This window comes from Siphateles boraxobius, unplaced genomic scaffold, assembly GCF_051911475.1.
Source record: "Siphateles boraxobius isolate OS27281-9 unplaced genomic scaffold, OSU_SipBor_1 7, whole genome shotgun sequence".
In the NCBI taxonomy this organism is placed as follows: Eukaryota; Metazoa; Chordata; class Actinopteri; order Cypriniformes; family Leuciscidae; genus Siphateles; species Siphateles boraxobius.
Window position 1 is genome coordinate 6,760,379 of NW_027509197.1, and position 20,721 is coordinate 6,781,099.

General features: G+C 42.0%; 1 protein-coding gene across 3 annotated transcripts in view; it reads right to left on the bottom strand.

Annotated features, from left to right (window-relative positions):
• Window positions 1-20,721, bottom strand: part of vwa8 (von Willebrand factor A domain containing 8) — a 142,617-nt gene that overhangs the window by 86,072 nt on the left and 35,824 nt on the right. For all 3 annotated transcript variants that reach the window (XM_077215719.1, XM_077215720.1, XM_077215721.1), the window contains 5 exons: window positions 13,507-13,675; window positions 13,264-13,341; window positions 12,736-12,851; window positions 10,972-11,075; window positions 9,783-9,889 (listed from right to left, as the gene is read on the bottom strand). In XM_077215719.1, coding sequence (XP_077071834.1) covers window positions 9,783-9,889; window positions 10,972-11,075; window positions 12,736-12,851; window positions 13,264-13,341; window positions 13,507-13,675 — 574 coding nt within the window. The remainder of the gene's footprint in view (window positions 1-9,782; window positions 9,890-10,971; window positions 11,076-12,735; window positions 12,852-13,263; window positions 13,342-13,506; window positions 13,676-20,721) is intronic.

A 20,721-nucleotide genomic window follows, 5' to 3' on the forward strand; every position in this document is an offset into this window, starting at 1 on the left:
TAAATTCTATTAAAAGTGTTTAAAAGGCAAGGGTGTTAAAGGATGTTCGAGCACTTAAAATGAGTTATTTAGTTAAACCCTGTGAATAATTTGATCTATATGGTTCTCAAAATCATCCATTGTCAGGATGAAAAGTTTTAGTTTCCTGTTTTAGGTGATTATTATTGGTATTTCTGTTACCAATAAAATAATTACACTACCGTTCAAAAGTTTGGGGTAAGATTTTTTTAATGTTTTTGAAAGAAGAATCTAATGCTCAGCAATGCTGCATTTATTTGATCAAAAATGCAGTAAAAAATTCATTTTTTTAATACAATAGAAAACAGTTATTTTAAATTGTAATAGTATTGTAATATATTTAAAATTTGTATTTATTCCTGTGATGCAAAGCTGAATTTTCATCATCATTACTCCAGTCTTCAGTGTCACATGATCCTTCAGAAATGATTCTAATATACAGGTTTGCTGCTCAAGAAACATTTCTGGTTATTATCAATGTTGAAAACAGTTGTGATGCTTAGATTTTTTTTGTGGAGAAACCATTAATAAAAGTCAGTATATTTTGATGAATAGAAAGTAAAAAAACAAAAAAAGCATTTATTTGAAATAGAAATATATTATACATGTATACGTATCTACTGTCACTTTTGATCAATGTAATACATCCTTGCATAATTAAAGTATGAATTCCTTAAAAAACATTCTTGCTGACCCCAAACTTTTGAATGGTAGTGTACATTTGTAACACTGATCATGACTCTTTTTAAACAAAAGGAGGAATTCTTGAGGAGGAATAGAGGGGTGCAGGAATGACGTCGCCGCTGGTTCCATCGAGATTTTCCTATGGGTTTATATATATATATATATATATATATATATATATATATATATATATATATATATATATATATATATATGTAAAATAAGCATGTCATGTGACCTGATCTATCTCAGATTGCTCCAGTGGTAAATCGTGAAAACACATGAGAATATATCTCTGAGAAGGTCACCTACATTTTACAGACACACAAAAGCTGATTGGTTAGATGGGAGCAGAAATTAATTCTGGTCCAGTTATGGCACAATGAATTGAATTTTCTATTTCTGAGGCTGCAAAGGCACAAAGTGCTTTTTCAATACAATAAGGTCAAATAAGAATGATGGGTTTACTGCATACACGCATTATACAAAAAGTGATGCAAGCGGACACACGAGTTTGCCATATTGGGAGGTGGCCTCAGTGGACTACTGCACTTCTCCTTCTAGTGCTCTAAAGACAAAAAAGCAGGTCATTGAAAAGTGGGACAAGAGTAACTTTTTTTCCTCCACCTCTTTCTGGGCCTCAGAAGGGAGGGTAGAGGAATATCTAGGTCATCCTCGTTCTCTTCTCACATCACTGAGCAACAGTAGCGCGAGACCAAATGCCACACATGCAGCGTGGCAACAACATTGAGTATTACTATTGGTGACACTTTATATTTTGTTATTATTGCATGATATAATGCTAAACGGTTATACTACCATTTAAAAGATTGAGATCGGAATTTTTTTATTTTTTTTAATGTTTTTGAGGGAAGTCTCTTAGGCTCACCAAGTCTGTAATTATTGGAGCAAAAATACAGTAAAAACAGTAATATTGTAAAATATTGCTGCAATTTAAAATAATTGTTTTCTATATTCATATATTTTAAAATGTAATTTATTCCTGTAATGCAAAGATCCATTTTCAGCATCCTTGCTCAAAAAAAATCATTCTAATATGCCAATTTGCTGCTCAATAAACTTTTTTTTTCATTATAATTATGTTGAAAACAGTTTTGCAGCTTACCATTTTTGTGGAAACAACAAAAGTTTTTTCAGGATTCTTTGATAAATAGAAAGTTCAAAAGAACAGTATTCATTAGAAAAATACATCTTTTGTAACATTATAAAAGGTCCTTACTGTCACATTAGATCAATTTGATGCATCCTTGCTGAATAAAATACGGTAGTATTTTACTGAACTGTTCCTTACTGAACAGTAGTGTATAAACATTAAACTTGTCATAAATACCATACATATCAGTATTAAATGTACATTCAAAAATATGAATATGTTCCATATTCATATTTGAAAGTACATTTAATACTGATATGTTCCATAGTAAAATAACTGTAGCACCTTAAGTGGCTTATTGCTATTTGATGAAATACACAAATGTTCAACAAGAAAATGTATGTATTATTAATAATAAACTATTTTCCACCGAGTAATATGGTTCATTAGTCTAACTGTAGGTTTGTTTATGTTGCCAATTAAGTAACTTGCTAATTTGTTAATCAAAATAATGGTTGCTATCCCGTGTCCAATATTTCAAACTTTTACTTCAAACATACAAACATACACACTTGCATTGAAGATGAAGTACATCATTTCAGAATTGTAACCTGTATATTTGAGCATCTAAATTGTCCAGAAATGGCTGTGACTGGTGTGTAGAGTTGGATTGTTTTGACTGAACAGTGGCAGATGGGGGAGTATTTGATCTTTTTTTATTTTGGTTTACAAATGTAAAGTAACTGATCGCTATCTAGTTGAGCAGTTGTGCATGAGAAACAGTGTGGTTTGATTGACGTAACTTTGAATGCTGAACATCCCTCAGCGAGAAGACCTTGAAACCCCTAATAATGAAATATGATTACACCCTGTTTCACTGTGGGCCAGCCGAGATCCTGTTGTACTTGAACGTGCCTGTGCGTTTGGCCTATGTTCTTTTGTGGGTCCTCTCTGAGATCTGACCTTTGAGCAAAAGTCTCTGCTGATTTACAAGGCTTAGACAGATACATAAATCTTTCCTCACTGCCAGACCAATGTTGCCTCATTGCCAAGCAACATTGCATGTTTTTTTTATTTTTTAAACAGAATTCTTATGGTGTTCGGTCACAATGTGCGTTTGTGTATCTGCTATTCTACAATGCTTAGATATTTTGATTTTTTACATTTTCACGATAAGCTTTGTATTGCAATAATATATAACTGCAAATGTCACCAAAGGAAAACCTTCCACATATATTTTTATCTAATAAGATAAACTTCTCAGTCTGTTTTTTCATCTTCATATACATCTCCTTCGTTCCTTCCTTGTATTTTAGATTCCTTCCTTTGGCATTTTTATAAATAGAAATTACAGCTGTCAAACAAATGTTTCCACACTCAATTCAATGTATTTTTTTTTTTACAATACATATTGTTATAAGCAGTTTTACAAAGAACAACCTTACAAACACCCTGATAAACAAGTTAAAGGTGATTCCATTTAGTTAGAAAATGTAATTATGTGATGAATCGTATTTACATTGTTATAGGAAAACGCATACATTTGCCTTTAACAGCTTACGGCTTGGAAGATAGATGACGCTATGGAGTAATTTTCGTTGTGAAACAGCCTACTACACAATATTGCTTAGGAATACTTGTCAAAAAATGAAAACGATACTTGGTTACTAACGTAACCTCGGTTCTCTATAGAGAGGGAACGAGTATTGCGTAAGTTTAGCTTACGCTACAGGAAAGATTCATCTTCTCGAGATATTGAAGCCAAAAAATTATCCTTAATTTTGTATTCATTGTCAACGCAGTGCAGCAGCTAGCAGACCTAGAGCAGGCCATCTCGCGTGCAGCAGCTAGCAGACCTAGAGCAGGCCATCTCGCGTGCTCATTGGCTGACCTGCGGGCAACTGCTGCAGCCTACCAGTGAGCCCGGCGTGACGTCACGCCCAATGAAGGGCGCCCGCGCCTTCATAGCGTCATAGCCCGCCAGAATCGGCGTGGCTTAGCATATAAAAGTAGGGGCTGTAGGCTGAATTCCCTGTTTTTTCGTCGACTGAAGCGAAGTCGCTCGTGGCGCGAGCACGGCCGGTTACGCAATACTCGTTCCCTCTCTAGAGAGAACCAAGGTTACGTTAGCAACAGAGTATCGTTCTCTTACGAGAGGTTCTCTCGTATTGTGTAAGTTTAGCTTACGCTACTGGAACACTTTGTCAAAACCGTGCGCGCTAAGCATCCACCATGAGACCCCGAACTTTCAGGGGAACCCCATAAGTGGAAAAAATAAGGTGGCCAGCCACGCGGGCCATCACTTGTACATAAGCACACATAGGGAATACAGAGCAGCGCGCCGGTCTGTATAGGCACATGGCACATACCCTACTTAGTGCAGCTCAACCAGGAGACCTGAGTCACGTGAGATTGATCTGAGCAGGAAGATCTGGGCAGAATACACCTCTCCTTCAAACTGACAAAGTTTAGCCTGCAAGGCAGGAACTTCTAGGTTTTAAAACCTGACAAAGGTAGACGGAGAGCACCAGCCCGCCGCTACACATATGTCATGGATAGAAATCCCACTGGACCACGCCCACGACGAGGCCACGCCTCTCGTGAAATGAGCCCTGATGCCCAGAGGGCATTGCAGACCTTTTGACCCGCAAGCAGTTGCTATAGCGTCCACAATCCATCGGGACAGGCTCTGTTTCGAGGAGGCGAGACCCTTGGTGCGCCCACCAAACGAAACAAAAAGCTGTTCTGAACGCCTGAAGGAGGCGGAGCGCCTAATGTAAAATCTCAGCGCCCTGACAAATGGAAAGGCTTTCAGGGCCTCGAGGACCAATGAAAGATCCCACATAGGAACCGACGGGGGGTGCGGCGGGTTCATCCTTCTAGCTCCTCTAAGGAAGCGGATGACCAACTCATGTCTCCCCAGTGACTGGCCGTGCGTTCTGCGAACGCTGCCACGGCCGCCACGTATACTTTGAGCGTGGATGGGGACCTCCCCTTATCGGATGGGGATGCCAGATCGCGCCGCGAGCCTGAGAGAGGAGATTTTACATTTACATTTATTCATTTAGCTGACGCTTTTATCCAAAGCGACTTACAATTGCTATATATGTCAGAGGTCGCACGCCTCTGGAGCAACTAGGGGTTAAGTGTCTTGCTCAGGGACACATTGGTGTCTCACAGTGGATTCGAACCCGGGTCTCTCACACCAAAGGCATGTGTCTTATCCACTGTGCCATCACCACCCCATCTGCCCTCACCGGAATCGGCCACGGAGCTGTAAGTGACAGCCGTGCTAGTTCCGGGAACCAAATCTGATTCTCCCAACGCGGGGCTATGAGTAGCACCGAGTGGCGCGTTTCCCTGATTCTCTTGATCACCTGTGGTAACAGAGAGACCGGAGGGAAAGCATATAGCGGGAGGCTGGGCCAAACCTGGGCCAGCGCGTCCTCGTCCTTCGAGAAGAACGTCGGGCATTGAGCGTTGTCTTTTGACGCAAATAGGTCGACTTCCGCTCTGCCGAATAGGCGCCACAGCTTCTGGACCGTTTGGCGGTGCAGGGACCATTCCCCTGGGCGAACATTGTCCCTGGACAGTTTGTCTGGGCCGTCGTTCAAATGGCCAGACACATGCGACGCCCTCAGCGAAACGCATGGCGCATCTGAGACCAAATAAGGAGGCGTTCCGTCAGATTGCAGAGATTTCTGGATCTGACACCGCCCAGACGTTTACATAGGATACCACAGACATGTTGTCCGAGCGGACAAGAACATGTTGGTCCTGTATGAACGGGAGGAAGCGCTTCAGCGCGTTCTCGACCGCTATCATTTCCAGACAGTTTATGTGAAAACACTTCTCTTGGTCTGACCACTGGCCGAAGACCGGTCTGCCCACGAACAGCGCGCCCCAACCCGAGTTGGACGCGTCTGTCGAAATGACTTTCCGATAAGAGATGGTTCCCATCATCACTCCCTGCTGGTACCAGTTGGCTACTAACCAGGGCTGCAGAGCCGCTATGCAGGTCTGAGTCACTCTGATTTTCTGGCCGCCAGAAACCCAGGCTCGGCGGGATGCGCGAGCATTCAACCAGCGTAGGAGCGGGCGCATGCGCAGTAGGCCCAGCTGAAGCACCGCTGCAGCTGATGCCATACAGCCCAAAATCCTTTGAAATGTTTTCAAAGAGAGAAAGCTGCTCTTCTGGAAAGATGCGGCTAGGTGGCGAACACGGCGCGCGCGCTGTGTCGATAAAAGAGCCGTCATGGTCACCGAGTCCAGTTCTATTCCTAAAAAGGAAATTGACTGGCTGGGCAGTAATGAGCTCTTGGTCCAGTTGACCGTGAGACCCAAACTTTCCAGGTGACTGACAACCACTGTTCTGTGAGATAGCAGTTCTGTCTCTGACTGTGCCAATATCAGTCAATCGTCCAGATAGTTCATTATTCGCAGCCCCTGACTTCTCAGGGGGGCGAGTGCCGCGTCCATGCACTTCGTAAATGTACGGGGTGCTAGGGACAAGCCGAACGGCAGGACGGTGTATTGATATACCTGACAGTCGAAGGCGAATCTCAAAATTTGCCTATGACGGGGTACTATCTGAATCTGAAAATAGGCATCCTTCAGATCTAGAGAAATAAACCAGTCCCTCGGGCGAACGTGCGCGAGGATTTTCCTGGTCGTAAGCATTTTGAACGGTCTTTTCGCAAGCACTTTGTTCAAATGTCTCAGATCTAGGATAGGTCTGAAGGCTCCGTCCTTCTTGGGTACGAGAAAATATCGGCTGCCAAAACCTGACTCGCTCAGAGAAGGCGGTACCTTTTCTATAGCCCCTTTGCACAGCAGCTTTGCTATTTCTGCGTGAAGTAGGTGTGCTACTTCCGCATTCACTATCGTCGCGGTCCGGGCTTGAAAGCACGGGGGACGGTGAATGAATTGAAGTGTATAGCCCTGCTTTATTGTGCTCAGCACCCATTCTGAAATCCTTGGGATAGTTTCCCATGCAGCTATGTGAGCCGCTAGGGGGCGAATGGCTCCGGGTTCAGAGCGCCGCCATTTGCGGGCTTGTGAAACTGAACATGGGCAATGGCTGCTCGCTGAAAGCCGAAACCGGCTGATTTATGTGAGATGTCCCAATCATAAGGCATGGGGAACATTCTTTTTTCCCTTTTTGACGCGCGAGCAGCGCTCCGGGCGGAAAAGCTTCCTGTAAGCCTGAGCGCGTGTGCGCGGGCCGAGACTTACAAGTGTATTTGACGCCCCGATCATAATGGATGGGGAGCGTCTTATTAATGCCCTGCGTTTTGTGATAACACTTAAACGCGCGGGCGGGGCCCGGGGGGAGGTCTGTGTTAGCAAGCGTGAACGCTCTCTGGCGGGCACGAGACTTACATTCATAACCTGCTTTTTTGATCGTGTAACAGAGCGAGTGTTGAATGTAAGAAATGTGTCCACAGGTCTGTGCCCACTACACAGACCTGTGGACACATTTCTTACATTCAACACTCGAGCGGCTTTTCTGCGCTTTATGAGAGTGTGCTCTGTGAGTGACACAAGATTCGAAGTGCTTGTGTGTAGGGGTGAAAACTGGGGCATGGGCACTTTCACTACACTTAAAACACCGACGGCGTGAGCCGGACCAGACATTATACTCTTTTTGATGAAATGAACCACTGCAGTAGCCTGTTTGAAGGGGACTGACAGGGAAATAAACTTTGACGGCGGTCCGGCCGCAGCGGGACACGCGCATCTTTTTGGAGGCGATGTGTCTGTTAGTAAGCGTGAGCGCTCGTGAGCGGCACGTAACTTACATTCTTAACCTGACATGTATGAGGCTGTTCTGGCCGTGAGACAGAGCGGGCAGAAAATAGGCGTGAGCACAGAGCACAGCTTTGTGTAAGGGTGAACACCGAGATGTGGACACCTTTTCTACACTCAAGACACCAACGGCGTGAGCCGGATAACCAGACATTATACTCACTTGAGATTTCTCTGGATCTACGCGAGAACGGCGGATGTGTGCAGGCGAGCGGGTTGCATTACCGGCTTGTTGACTGCCAAATACACCGCTGCAGTAGCCTTATCTAAGGGGACTGACAGGGCGAGACATTTTGACGGCGGTGCGCAAGCCCGTCCGGGTCATGCAGAGAGCTCGAGAGGGCTCTGCATGACGCGCAAACGGCGACGCGAGGGCGGGGTAGCTCTCTTGTAACGTAAAGAGAGCTAGCCGTGTGCTCGTTGGTCAAGCAGAACTGGGAACAGTGTTTGTATGAGGGCGCGCGCACAAGTAGTGGGCACGGGACCTACATGTGACAGATGATGCCCGTCGGGGTCATGCAGAGAGCACGAGAGGGTTCTGCATGACACGAGGGTGGGGTAGCTCTCTTGTAAAGAGAGCTAGCCGCGTGCTCGTTGGTCGAGCAGAACTGTATAAAAAATTTCTGCTCTTACCACGCATCCAGCACGTCGCGTATGTTGTTGCCCGTCTGGCTCATGCAGAGCGCTCGAGAGGGCTCTGCATGACGCGCGAACTGCGACGTGAGGGCGGGGTAGCTCTCTTGTAACGTAAAGAGAGCTAGCCACATGCTCGTTTGGTCAAGCAGAACTGGGAACAGTGTTTGTATGAGGGCGCGTGCACTAGTAGTGGGCACGGGACCTACATGTGACACAGATGATGCCCGTCCGCGTCATGCAGAGAGCTCGAGAGGGCTCTGCGAGACGCGCGAGACGCGCGAAACGGGGGCGCGAGGGCGGGGAAACTCTCTTGTAACATAAAGAGAGCTAGCCGCGCGGCGCTGTGGTTAAAGACTTCGATTCGAGCCCGCAGTGCTCGAATCTTCAGCCAGGATGGAGCAGCAGTCTCTCGTGGCGTGTTCCTCGGCCTCATCCTCTGATGCGACAGCAGTGAGGCTCGAAAGCAGCAGCTGCGCGTCGGTGAGGAGAGGCAGGGAAGGCGAAAGCAAGGCTCGAGGGAGGTTCTCCGGCGAGCACATCGCTATGTCCACAGGTTCCGGCTGTCTCAGGGAACGGCGCTTCTTCCTGCGCGGTCCCACAGAGGGCGGCGTGACTGCTGCGGTGTTGAAGGCCTCAAGTCGAGCCCGCAGGGTCGACAGCGGAAGCTCGTCACAGAGCTCGCAGCCCCCGGACGCGAGGGCGAGCTCTGCGTGTTCCAGGCCCAGGCAGAGAGCGCAGATCAGGTGGCGGTCTCCGGCGCTGAGCGGGGCTCTACACGAGCCGCAGGAAGTGCGAGGCATCTTTAAAAAGACACTCGCTGCTCTTTTAGAATATATATAGCAAGGCAAAAGGATACGTCGCCGGATAGCGTAGCTCGCACGGATGGCTTCCTCAGCGCTGACCTAAGCTGGCTGTTCACTTTTCGACGGCGGCGGTGGCTTCTCTCAGATCCAGGGATGCGAAGAGCTCGCTGAAGAGATGAAAAATCTGGGAATTCAGCCTACAGCCCCTACTTTTATAAGCTAAGGCACGCCCATTCCGGCGGGCTATGACGCTATGAAGGCGCGGGCGCCCTTCATTGGGCGTGACGTCACGCCGGGCTCACTGGTAGGCTGCAGCAGTTGCCCGCAGGGCAGCCAATGAGCATGCGAGATGGCCTGCTCTAGGTCTGCTAGCTGCTGCACTGCGTTGACAATGAATACAAAATTAAGGATAATTTTTTTGCTTCAATATCTCGAGGAGATGAATCTTTCCCGTAGCGTAAGCTAAACTTACGCAATACGAGAGAACCTCTCGTAAGAGAACTCATCAAGAGTGATAGACACAGAGGTTTAAAAAATCATGAAGGAGTAAATGATGACAGAATTCTCATTTTTCGCTAAACTATCTCTTTAAATGAATAGAGCAGCTCTTGAGGATTAAGGGACTTTGTTTGGTGAACCCATATCTTTCCTGCTCTAGGCTGTGGACTGCAGAGAAGAGGACAATGTTTCTTCCGGTAATAAGCAGATAAGGACCTCACCTGAACGTTCTCATAAAAGAGCACGTCTGGGACCTTCATCTTCTCATCCGGGCTGTACACAGGAGCCGAGATGTTCCCTATGGTCAGAAGTCCATCTTTTACTGTGCCTTACATTGGAGAGAAGACATGAAAAGAAAACATTAGAGATTCTCCAAAAAGAGGTTTTATCCGACAATGACTACCTATTCAGCCATGTCACTGACCAGCTACTAGGGACACTACCTCTTTTCTACACAAAGTCAATCTATTTCCTCCCATCTACACTTTTACACAACATAGTACTGTACATCTGTAATCGAAGACTGTGAAACAGTCTCTTACAGACAGTGGGGAAAATGGGACAAAAATTCAGGGCGGGCTGAACAGGGCAGGCTAAAATTACTGAGGAACCAATAAAGCTGACTGAGCCTGGTTTGTGTGAAATTTAAAACCGAATTGAGAAAGACTTTTCAAATTCAGCAAGATGCAGAATTGTAATTTGATTTCAAATGTAAGGAAGCAGAATTAAATGGAATCTAACTGCTGAACGTAGTCAAAGATAATACATTTGAGCCCATAAACATGTGATCATACACATAACAAATTGAGTATTTCCATAAACATTACGTGATATTAATAATTCATGTTTGAAACGAAACCTATAGAAATGTGTAAATAATTTATAATTATAGAATAGTTATGGAGTATTGAATATCTTTAATATCTATTTTTTTTTTAAATCTTTTAACAATCTAACAATGGTGGAAGAACGCTGTTTTCCATAATGCTCTAATTTCCCCAAGAGTCTTTCAAATGTACCCAAACATCCATATTTAAACAATAGATGCAAATTTAGGCAATATTTATTTTCACAGTTTAAAAACAATGTGGTAGACATTTCATGGTGCTGCACTTGTTAGTTTTCTGGTAGTATTGAACTTTACAGATTTAAGACTGACAAAATGTATTCTTCATTTATGAGAATAAAGTCAAAATCAACGATGTTGTGTTTACGAAACCCATTTAATTACATATGTTTACACAACATGGGCTACTGAAATCCCTCTATTGTATCAAGTTGAATTTCTTAGTATTATAATTCAATATCCTGTGGATCATGGTCCAATAAAATTAAAATTCTTATGGACTATAAAAGTAACTCTGACATTAGCTCAGCCCTGGTCTGATCTGGTGTTGTACTGTAACTCACAGGTGTAGAGGTGGTTCTGTTCTGATGCTGGGTCAGGCTGATCCTCTATTGAGCAGTTCACAAGACTCTTCTGAAGAGAGGAGCGAGCCAGGCTGGGCAGAAACCTACAAAAAGAATTCATTCTTTATGCATTTCAAATCAACTTTACCCAGTTATTGTAAACTTTACAAGCAATGAAGCAGGCTGTACAGCTGAATGTTAAATACAAAGTGTGTAATGTGTAGTGTGTCATTCTTAGCATCAAACATAATACAGAAAAAATATATATTTTAAAGCAAGATTCGCGTTTGCCATTGGTTGATATCAGACTGTCAAACTATGTCACATCCAGTCTGACTGTCTGAAGCCACTAGTGGCAAATAAATTACACATTTCACTTTTAAGCTCTAAAGGCCCATTCACTTAAAGTATACATGAGGATTTTACAATATAACAATGCATCCATATAAAATCCTTTACACTAATTTGTGAATACAAGAATGATGGTCATTTCGACATTTACATCAGTGTGATTCATTTTATTTTGGAGTTTGATGTAGTACGGACCTTTGCAAACCGCTGATGGCGAAACATGTCTTATTTGCCACTTTCAAGGGTCCATAAAAAAAGACCGGTACAGTAAAAAGTGCTAATAAATTTGGCTTTCATTAGTCAAGTCAAGTCAAGTCACCTTTATTTATATAGCGCTTTTTACAATACAGATTGTATCAAAGCAGCTTCACAGTGATAACATGAAAATAATATAACAAAGTTTGTTTCTAAAAGATTAGGGCGGGTATGTCATATTTTAAGGACTTATGTCCACTTTGGCGGGCGAGAAACCACACCACGGAATGGGCTGATGGCGCAATATGGCTCAGTGTGCATCGACATATACGCTTTTAACAGTTTAACGGTTCATAAAAAAAGATTGGTACAAAAAAATTTATTTAAAAAAACCCTCAAAAATTTGATTTCATTAGAGCAATATGTTTATAGTGTCCGATATAAATCTTTAACGGCCAAATTAAAAAATATTGGTACAGTAAAAATATTTCACAAGATCAATTCACCCTTTATTAAACCACTTTGTTGGATTTAACGCACCCTTGTAGGTGGCGGAGAAATACAGAATTTAGGGAGAGTCGCGTTATATAAAGGGTAGGACAAAAGGCAAAATACTCTAACAAAATCCAAATGTTAAACACTTTTTACGGTTCCAATCTTTTTTGATTAACCACTGAATTTAACATATAGGACAATGCACACCGCCTATTGTGCCATCAGGCCATTTGGCTGCACGCTTTCTCGGCAGCCACAGATGATGATTTAATGCGGACATAGGGCCTTTATATTTTAAAGGAATATTAAAATATATGAATATTTTACTGTATCACCATTTTCTTTATTGGCCGTTGTAGTTTTATATGGAACAATATAATATACTGCTCTAACGAAAATCCAAATTGAGCATGTTTTACTGCACCAATTTTTTTTTAATGAATAATTAAACTTAGCATATAGGACAATGCACACTGAGCCATATATTGCGCCATCAGCCCATTTTGCAGCATGCTTTCTTGGTTGCCACAGAGGATGCTTTAAGCATAAGGCCCTGATATTAAAGGTTCTGTCCTAAAGAAAGCCAAATTTGAGCAAACACATCTCTATTAATTCATCCACATCCATGCTCTCGTTTGATGGCAGTGACGCACAAAGGAAATAGCTTCTAGTCAGAGCCGTCTTTTAATGCGGTGCAACATGAATGAGTTTGAGTTTGTCTACCTGGACAGACAGGCTTTGTTAACAGCGTGAGCAACACTCTCCTGTGGATACTGAGAAAGACGCCGGCAGATTCTCAGCAGCTGTCTGGTGGACAATGAAGAAGCAAGGGACAGGGCCTGGACATGGCACAAAAACACCAAAGAACATTTACATTTCATCTCACAGAATCAAAAACAACACAAACCACAGAACAAAACCCCTATAATGGGGACTAATATTAACCAAGTCTACTGAAAAAGTAGGACAATCACAAATACAACAGGATATTTAGGGTTTCTGGGACAGAAAACTCTAGTAAACAGCAGAGTAAGCAGTTACTTAACAAAAAAACATATGTGGTGTTTTATAACAAACCCTTAACAAATGTGCTGTTAAGAACTGTCTCTCTATATGAGTCTGCTCTTTGACCACTGGTGTCAAGAAATGGGCCACACTCTCTCTTTGCTCCATGTATGTGGTGAAGGAATTAATTCCAGACTCTGCTTTTGTTAAAGGATTTAGGGACCTAACATTGGTTCATTGGCTCACCGTTGGATCGTTGGATTTTCTCAGGCTGTGAGTCAGGTGTTGTAGCTGCTCCACTGCTTCTTTGGGAACATTTGGGATCTGTTATAAAAAAGACATTACACAAAACTCAAACCTAGAAAGAAAGGGTCAGAGCTAAAATTGCATTTGATTCAACAAGAGATGCAGCACATAAACAGGTTGGGTGTAAGCATATTTAATCAAACACCACAATATTGAAATTAGTCTGAAGGGGATGTGACTCACCATGCCCTGGAGAATGGCTGTTTCCTCTGCCTTGGCCAGTGGTTTGATGGTGTGAAAGAGAAACATAGTGAGAATCTCTGGGCCGAGCCACTGCTGAGTGGTGCTCCCGACCTGAGGAGGCTCGGCTAGGGCGATGATCCTGAATGACGGGTGGATTGGGAAGATGGATCTGTGGAGAAGATAGCAGTTATAACTGACTTCTTATTTACATCAAGCACAGTCTCTTTCTCAATTCTTAACCCATACTGGAATAGTAATACAAAACATCAACACTTGTAATGCTTAGACAGAGGTTTATAGAGTGGCTTAAAAATCTATAAGAAACAAGTGTACTCAAATCGATCAAAGCACTGCTACCCGTGGATTATCCTGCTCAAACCATGTTCATTTGCCAGCAGTGACAACTTAAAGCTGTTATTGATGTTTGCAGCACAATATTCGACTGGAATGATATAATTCATGGCTTTTTTAGGCAGTTACACCATGTTAGATCTAGCCTTCTGCCTGTTTTGAATCAGTCAGAGAGATAAAGTACTGCTGTAAGATGTCATTTATTTGAATGAATGAATTACAGCATTTATCTGAATTAATTATTGAGATAGAGAGAGAGCAATAGCAAAGCTTTCTAATGAAGTCGTAGGACAACATTGATAAGTTTCTGTTGTTATTTTGAACATCTATTCATCAAAGACATCAAAAATGTATCATGGTTTCCACTGAAATATTAAGTACCACAACCGTCTTAATTGATGATTATAATTAATGTTTCTTGAGCAGCAAATCATCATATTAGACAGATTTCTGAAGGATCATGTGACACTGAAGACTGGAGTAATTATGCAGAAAATTCAGCTTTGCATCACAGGCATAGCATTTTAAAATACAGTATATTAACCGACAACAGTTATTTTAAAATGTAATAGCATTTCACAGTATTACTGTTTTTACTATATTTCTGATTAAATAAATGCAGCCTTTGTCAGCATAGGAACTTCTATCAAAAACATAAAAAATATCCTACGACCACAACCTTTTTTATGGTAGTGTATCCTTCTGAGGGATCCAAATATTATGCTGGTAAGAGACTGTGCGATTGAATCCTAGGCTACGACACAAGTTAGTATAGAAGAATAAAACGTCAGCAGCTCGTGCTATTGGTAAACAAATAGAGAAAGGTGAATTGCACTTTGGCAATTTTTTTTTTTTTTGTGAGCTGAAGAAAAAAGGAGGAAGCAAACGAGAAGATTATGGACGAGGTCATATAGTGAAAAGAGGCCAACTCTGCATGCCAATCTTGCAAATGAAGCTTGAAATAAGTAGTTTACGTTTTGATCAATACGCATTTTCATGATGCATTTTTATTGGCTAGTCAATAGACGTAGGTCGTAGCAGCAAACACACTGTGAGATGATCATGCTAAACTTCTGACACTGTTGGAAAATTATCGCAGGCTATTTTTGGTTGCAAGACCGTGACAACGGCCGTTTTTGAACCTCTCTCACTGTTATTACAAATACAATATAAAGACAATGTGAAACTGCTTTGAAACAATCTGTATTGTGAAATGCGGTATATAAATAAAGGTGACTTGACGAGCAGTTGACCTGAAAACTATCATTAGCCACAGTGACTGTCAATCTTTGTTATTATGATTATGATATGTTCAGGGTTTGGCATAACCAAAGGCACCTGATCTCTGATGACGATATGAGAACAAGATGAGGTGAAGCCAGTCAATTCATCTGTCAAAGTGAATAGGATATGCCCATGTCAGGGTCTGTGCCCTCGCTGATCTCTGGCACACTGATATTGTATCGCTGACAATAGCTCGTGCTCGAGCTGCATCGCCACCTAATCCCACTGGACAGCTCCGTCTATTTATAAACAGTGAAGCACACTGCATGAAATGCAGAGATACACCTACTGACAGCGAGAGCGATCCAGATTCTTCATTATCACACCATTTTAGATCTTCATCAGATCAACTGCCTCCTGTTGCCTAGCAACACCTTCCTGCCTTCCAAGTCCATGTCCCTGGTTTCAAAGACACCAGCTCCACTTTCTTACATTTACACATCATTACTGAATGTACCACTTGTTAGCAATAATCATACACGGGTGCACTGCTATAATCTTTACTTATAACACTGAATGTGTCACTGAGAAAACTATAAGAAACACCATTTATCCAAACAAGGTTAAGTGACCAGGGGCTGCCATGTTAAGCTATAAAACAAAAGAGCAAATTCCATGTGACTACATGTACTTAAGCCATATAATAGGTTTGTGTGAGGAAATATCAAACTTAAGTCATTATCCACTGTAAAAATCTATTTTGTGGTCATTTATGTTTCAAATATGGTGCATCAAGACCCATTTCGCCAGGTTTGACGTTAATATTACTAGATTTTAATGACCTTTTAATGATGTGCATTTTGCATTTTTGTATCAGTGTAAATCCAGTTGAGAACCAATTTGCTTTAAACAATTTGCATGGACAAGAGATGTTTTGTGATGCTTAAACTGTTCCTGCACCACAAAAAGCCTGAGAGTGAAATGGAAAGACAGACCAAGATACTAAGAATAGTTCATTCTGTGAGAGCCCTATTCAGTGTTGACCTTAGGAGGTCAAAGGCTCCAGCCCTGCCAAAGCAGCCAAGCAAAGTGTGACTTTCAGAGGTGTCATTAATAGGCCTGAGCAGTGAGGAGTGTGTATGTGAGCCTGAGGCCGACAGAAACAGAGGCTCGATAATTGAGAGCAGTATTGGAACCACATGAAGAGACCACAAAGTGAAGTCTGAGACAATCGACTAGAAACACAGGAAGAGGAAGTGGCTTTATTTCAACCTCAGACGCGCCACCACAAACATCCTTCCTACCCGTCTAGGTGGGGCTCCAGCAGCACGACACAAATATACATCCAACAGCACTGATTTCTTCACCAACACATTCACACATTTGTAATTTCACTGACCAGGTGTTGATAATCTATGGTTACAATAAAACCATGTCATCTAATGGTCTATCCATGAGAAATTTACTAAAGATGGAAAATGAAGCCTTAGAAAATATTTCAGGACACAGTGTTATTTTAGTATAATTGAGATACTATTATATATATATATATATATATATATATATATAAATTTATATATTACACAGCCATTGAAGAGGAGTGGACCAACATTCCACAGGCCAAAATCAACAACCTGATCAATGGGAAGGAGATGCAACCTGAACTATGCGAAGGAGATGTGTTGCACTGCGTGAGGCAAATGATGGCCACACCAGATACTGACTGGTTGATTAGAATAAAATCAAATGTTTACAATTTATTATGTCAGGTAAATGTATCACGCCAATTGCGTAATCAGCTCAAAGATAATAGATACAAACATTAAACGCTGTGGAATAAAGAGAGAAGATGCAATACCTTGACATTATAAAATACATGATGAAGTATTCTGCTTACACTTCGCATCACGAGCTAGCCTGGGCTACAGAATCGCGCCAGCCTCTCGTTGCATTTCATTATATAGACAGACCAAAGCAGAAACTCTTTTCAAATGTAAACATGAGCTCATAGTGGAAATTTACATTAATCACCGCCCCAGACTTACTGGGTGCAGAAGTTGAATTACATGGAACCATTTGCTAACAATGGGAATTTGGTTGAGTTTCACACCTGTGAGGGGGATGGATTATCTCAGCAAAGGAGAAGTGCTCACTAACACCGATTTAGACAGATTTGTGAACAATATTTGAGAGAAATAGGCATTTTGTGTACATAGAAAAAGTCTTAGATCTTTGAGTTCAGGTCATGAAAAATGGGGGCAAAAACAAAAGTTTTGCGTTTATAATTTTGTTCAGTATATATATATATATATATATATATATATATATATATATACACACACATATATATATACACACACATATATATATATATATATATATACACACACATTATATATATATATATATATATAGGGCTCTTTTTGATTAGCTTTTTATTTTACATTTTCTGTTTACATTTTTGCTGGTTGGGATCGAGTCTCCTAAACACCCTCCACGGATTTAGTTAGTCTATGAGGCACCGACTTTCAAATTGTAGGACATGATGAAATCACCCACTCAAAAGTTGATTGCTGATTCTTCTGGACAACCAACAGACAAGGAACACTGATTGCCGTACTCACTTTCATGCCGTTTTAAACCTATATGATTTTCTTTCTTTAATGGAACACAGAAGAAGAAATACTAAAGACAGTGCTGGTCACTCTTTTTAGTGATCGCAATGAATGGAAACTCAGGCTTTCAAGTGTAAAAAATAATGCAATAGTACCATACATAATTCAGGATTCATAGGATTCATGTGCTATATTTAAAGTCTTCCTAACAGGGATGCAAACTCAAATATGAACACCCTAATGGAGAACGTTGTTTTTTTTTTTGTCTTAAATGTCAGCGTTAAAAATATGGATTTAGTCGATTTTGGCATAAGGATAGAGAGGATTTTTTTTTTTTTTTATATATACAAAGTATAATAAAAATAATAGTTGTCTCAGGACACATTAACATTGTTGTTGACTAAACAACAACAACTATTATTCTTTTTTTTTTATTAAATTATAAAAATGAAATCATTACAAAAATGTTACTATAATAATGATACGATTGTACTGTAAAATAAAAAGTAATAATAATTTTACAACAGTAAAATGTAGAGATCGACCTATAATTGGTTTAAACAATATTTGTTTAAACCAGTCGTTTCACTATACAATCTGATATCGGTCTTACAATTTCAGATTCACCGATAAATGTTGTAGGCATTTTGAGTACCACACACAAGACAGTTCTGTTTCATTCCTACTGACCGCCAGAGGCAGTGCAAAGCACTAGTGGATAATCGCTGTGCCAGCTAGATAGATCGAGAAGCATATAACATCAAAGTCACGTCATGACGCAGACCGAGACGCGAGGATATAACCCACAGCGACTCGGTGCCCAGCCTCTTTCGCTTTCTCGCTTTTGATAGGTCGTTTGTTTTTCACGCTGTCCCGTGCAGCTTACCTGAGTTGCGAGGATTAACCCTCCCAAGCTGTGTCAGCGCGCTCTACACTATCATCAGGACGGATATCTTGGATTATATTTCTTCACTACGTGAGTGCAAACGATTTTGTTATTGTTTCGGCGATACTCTGTGCTTCACGGTACTATCCGGTGGCTGGTTTCGACTGCGCTTAGGTTGCGTTCACCGCAAACCTATAACGTTATATCTGTTTTATATAAATATATATATATATATATATATATATATATATATATTGATATATTGATTGCATACTCGCCATTGTGCTAGTCATTGAATGCCTCGCGGTTCTATCCGAAGGCAGACTTGTCTTAAGTTACTTGTGAGCGTTTCATGTTTTAGAATTTTCAGTTCTATCCGAAGATTTTTTTCAAACTGCTCAGTGGGTGTTATTACAGTTTTAAGTGCCTACGGTGCTTACCGAGGACGTGTTGTTGACAAAGTCATGGATCATAGCTCTCTCATCTCCGTTTCATGTTGCAAGTTGTGTCCGAATTCGCTTCTTCCAGACGACGGACACGATCGATGCCCATCATGTTTAGCCGCTCAACATCTGAAGGAGGCCCTGACTGATCCGTGTTTGCATTGTAGTATGCTACCGATGTCAGAGACAGCTTCGCCTCGCTGAGTTAGACAGTAACTCCCCTGTTAGCCTCGAACAACAGCCGCGACACGCTCAAAAGCGCCGTGCGTCAGCAGCTGCTGGCGCTCCGCCGAGCAAGAAGAGATCTGAACTACAGAAAGACACTTCAGAACACTTGTTATCGAAGACTGTAGCTTCTCTCTCTTCAGAAATGATGGAGATGAAACATCTTCTTCAGTCTTTTCAACCTCCAGTGTTGGCCCCACATACTGAGAACACACTAGTGGATGAGAGTGATTTCCAACCCCCACATGCTATAGATTTTGACGCTCTCTCCATGAGCGCGTCTAATTCACATTTTTAACCGATAACCGATAACATTGAATGGGCACGAATGCAATTTAAGCCCTAAATCTCTGGTGCTTTCAGTTTGGTCTACTGCCGAGGTTGCTGTGGCCACTGACTGTGTACGAGGTTTCTTTGACAACAGTGGATAAGCTGGAAGCGTTAATAAGTTCATATATCAGGAAATGGTTGGTAGTTCAACGCTGCCTCAGCAGACTGGGACTTTACAGTAAAGGAATATTGCAGCTGCCAGTCTCTGCTTTAACCAAGGATTTTAAGTGCGCCAAGGTCAGACTGGAAATGACCTTAGTAGAGTCACGCGACAAATGTGTAAGGGAGGCAGCACCTGTGTTAAAAACTGGTAGAAAGTGGTCAGCAAAGAAATCTGTGGAAGAGGCAAAGGCTGGCCTTCAAATTGGTGATATCGTGGGGCAGGTACAGCATGAAAGAGGGGGTTTTGGGCTCAGTTTAGCTTCTCCTAAATGGCACAAGGCAGCCCCAGCTCAAAGGAGGAAGCTCGTAGTCAACAAGGTGCGAAAGCAGGAGGAGAGAATGAGGTGTATAAAGGCCATTTCCCAGGCCAAGCAGGGAGAATGGATTAGATTGGAGAGTGTGGAACAACGCAAGATGGGCTGGCAAGACCTTTGGTCAATGGAAGAGAGTAGGATCAGTTTCCTTATCAGGTCAACATATGATATTCTCCCATCACCACAGAACCTAAACCTCTGGGTAGGAGAGGTTCCCTCTCGTCCTTTGTGTTCATCACCTGCCACATTAAGGCACATTTTGACAGGATGTAAGGTGGCTCTTAGCCAAGGTTGGTTTACTTGGCGCCATGACCAAGTACTCCGATGTTTGGCTTTAGCATTGGAAGACAAGCGTAACATGACCAATAAGTTGCCACCTGTTCTAGGAAAACATTACACACAGAAGACAATATTCCTCCGCCCAGGCGAGCAACCACCAAGAAAAGGTGTTAAAACCAATTCTCGTCAAGGACAACTGAAAGCTGCTAGGGACTGGAAAATGCTGGCTGATCTTGATCAACGGCTTATTTTTCCACCAGAGATTGCCACCACTAACCTACGACCAGATATTGTTTTGTGGTCTGGATCAGCACGCATTGTTCAACTGATAGAGTTAACAGTGCCATGGGAGGGGGCTGTAGATGAGGCATATGAGAGGAAGAAAC